The sequence below is a fragment of the Vollenhovia emeryi genome, unplaced genomic scaffold (assembly GCF_000949405.1).
Source record: "Vollenhovia emeryi isolate VEMERY1.0 unplaced genomic scaffold, V.emery_V1.0 DF939389.1, whole genome shotgun sequence".
In the NCBI taxonomy this organism is placed as follows: Eukaryota; Metazoa; Arthropoda; class Insecta; order Hymenoptera; family Formicidae; genus Vollenhovia; species Vollenhovia emeryi.
Window position 1 is genome coordinate 38,855 of NW_011966977.1, and position 3,300 is coordinate 42,154.

Here is a 3,300-nt window from a genome sequence, read left to right on the forward strand (position 1 = left end):
GGCCCACTGCCCAATTGAAACGTGTGGCGAGATCGATCGATCGTTACTAGGCGCGCAGAGAGTTGTAACGATCGATCGATCTCGCCGCACGTTTCAATTGGGCAGTGGGCCGGCCTAAGACAGCGATTTTTAATAATTAATAACTCGCTGACTTTTGCGAAAATTGCAAAATGGTAGAGGACTTTTCGACTTAGTCTAGTCCACTCTATCCCACAATAAGCGTTGATGCGGATATTACATAACACCCTGTATACGTATTAAAATTTCCGTTTAATATATTAATCGCAGAATAAGACCTTGTTATATAAGCAGAATTAAATTTTCATTTCTAATGTTGAATAATTCAAGTTGGAACTTTCTTTAAATTTTAACCAAAGAGTTATTGATTCAAGATCCAAAAAATCTTAGTTTTTTTTCTCTTCAAATGTAATATATTTATAATTTTTGATATGTAAAACAGTTTAAAAGTGAAATATGTCTCGTAGTTCACCTAACTTTGTTTCTTCTTGAGCGAGACAGGTGACTAATCAGTAATTTGCGACATATTAAAGACTAAGTGTCTCAATAACAGCATGAAAATTTATTCAAGTATTACCGACGAACGCAAGTACCGTGGCTACTGTGCGCATAAATATGTAAATCCGATTGATTAATTAACATTCGGCGCGTTATCTCCAATTACCACGTAAAAAAGTAAAGAACCAGATTTATATAAAACCCGACTGCTCTCTAACGTTTCTCAACTGGCCGGCCTCTCCTTGCTTGTCTGACACGATATTCTGTCGCGAAGTATTACGATGACGATTTAATATTGGTAAGCGATAACGAGCTACTCTCGAGCGATTAACATTCCAACGACTTTCGTTCCCGCATATTCGGCACTCACCTGGAGAGAGGGTCGACGAAGAGAGCGACGATAATCACCGCGATGATGACGCACGTGAGGTAGATCGCGGAGATCTCGTAGATTTCCGACTCCGGCGGTCGCTCCAGGTTCTCGTGGCCTCCGTTGCCAAGGACGCAGAAATCCGCGCCGCACAGCTTGATTTTGTCCCAGCTGTCGATTGTGGTGGTGTTGTTGCCGTTGTCGGCGTGCCCACTGTCGCTCAATACTGCAATTTGAAAGTGATCTCTTATTCGCGAGCGGTCTCTCCTCGAACGCGTTCGCGCTTTCTCTGTGAGATTCCTTCGAATTTACCTCGAAAAGGAAACAGCGCTCGAGGAAGCTTGTGCGAGAGCCCGTTTTTTATTTTATAAAGATTCACATTCATTTATATTTATTATTGCTAATAAAGAGCTTAATTTCTCTTTCGATAGAATGTCCTCTTATAGTAAGTTTTTTACAATTTATAAACGGAAAATTAAATTTGTTCCGGAAAAAGTTTGCGGGTGAAAATTAAAGAGCATTATTATGATTGCTTATGCAATGAATTCGTTTTCACTATTTGGCATTAAATAATTTGAAAACCTGTGAAACATCTATTGTAAAATTCATATACGTATGTATATAAATGTATTTTAACGCATTCAAGATATGAACTACGTAGAAGCAGCTTTTCTTCGTACTGGAAAAAAAAGGTTTTTTTTTAAACTTTGCTTCTTTTTGAAAATGCGTTTGGTAGAAGAAAAGAGTCAATGTAACTTGCGCGAACAATTCGAAAATAACTATACTGTTCTTCACATTTCGCAACGGTGAAGCTATTTTCATGTTAAGTTTCGAGAAAATTATCGTAGATATATTGTGATATTTATGACTCAAAAATATGCATGTAAATCACTTAACAAGTGCGCTTTTTTTACTAAATACACGATTGTTAATAAAGAAAAAATTACGTAGCATTTTTGAGCGACATTAATGAACTATTAGCAATGAATTAACCACCGCACGTTCCGCAGTAATTGTAGAACGAGTGTAAGAAAATCTGAGTTTCTTCTTGCAAACGTAAATTTCTACGGGATGCGTTTTATCACCGTCACACACGTACATCACGGTCGAGAAATATAAAATCGGTAGGAGGAATAACGACGCGAGAGATCTGCCTGGCAACCGCGTGTACTTGGACAAGCGGGGAATACGCGTAACGATTTATTACCAAGTCGATTATGCCGGTTGGAAGCGGGTGCTCGAAGAATCGCGCGGTGAATGTATGTACGCGAAGCAGCAAGAGGTCAAGTCTGTTACGCCGTACCGGAAACCAGCGTGCCGAGAGTACGTCCCTTCTTGTTCTTATATACATGGCGTCTGTCTTCTTTTGAAGAATAATACGGCCAGAAACAAACGCGGGTAATTCTTCAGTTCAGCTACAGCACCTCAACAATCAATGAAATTAGTCTCAATCGACTAAATTAATTGCTCGCTTCGCGGGGCAGAGCGACACTTTTTTTCTGCCAGATTCTTTTGTTCCGCGTAAAAACGCGCCGAGACTAGTTTTATTGATTTTTTAGGTGTTGTAGCTAAACTGAAGAAATACCCAAACGCGAACGAAAGGGGGATGTTCTAGAACCAAAAGTCACGGATGGATTTAGGAGTATGGGAACCAAGAATACACGAGCGTCAGAACGAGGGAAAATGAAGGAAGGACCGAGCTCGTCTCGATTGTGACCCAGCGAGAAATGACGCGTCGATCGATGTCGAACCCTAGTAGCACAGTGCATGGACCAAACATTGGTTAAACACTGGTCCAATGTTTGGTTGGCTTGGGCCAATGTTTAATCAATGTTTGGTCCATGCACTGTGCTACTAGGGTTCGAAATCAATTTGAAGGTGTCGATATCGATTCGACATCGCTTCGACATCGATCGACGAGTCATTTCTCACTGAGAAGAGATAGACAAGGCGCGACACGCGAAGCTGGGAGACTCCGTAAATGAACATTTCATGGGTGAGTTTGACTGTCGACGGGGCGATCTTTCCCAATCGATCTCGCGGACTCGCGGCTTGCGCGCATTTTACGCACGCTACGCCTCGCCTTTCCACGATCGAAAACATCGATTATGCGCGTCGGCTCGTCCCGATGGAGGTGACGGCGGACATCGAGGTCACGGTTGCACCCACACGGTTGGGATCCGTCGCGTAATTCTGTACCTTTATTCACGGCGCGTGAGGCCGGGGAAGACCTTTGTCGAATGTAAATCACAATTGGTTGCCTCTCACGGGGATGCAAGAGACATCGCAACACTAGCGTGTTCCGATTGCTTTATTGTCGCCATTAGTGATGCTGGAGTCTCTCTGTTTTACCGACATTTTTTAATTAAGGATATCTTTTAATTGGCTTTACAGAATTGCAAATTCTTGTACAC

The 3,300-nt window shown here is 41.8% G+C and overlaps 1 protein-coding gene across 1 annotated transcript in view; it reads right to left on the reverse strand.

The window, feature by feature from the left end:
- Positions 1 to 3,300, reverse strand: part of LOC105558029 (UNC93-like protein) — a 60,398-nt gene that overhangs the window by 26,515 nt on the left and 30,583 nt on the right. Inside the window, exon 3 of the mRNA XM_012005516.1 lies at positions 887 to 1,112. Coding sequence (XP_011860906.1) covers positions 887 to 1,112 — 226 coding nt within the window. The remainder of the gene's footprint in view (positions 1 to 886; positions 1,113 to 3,300) is intronic.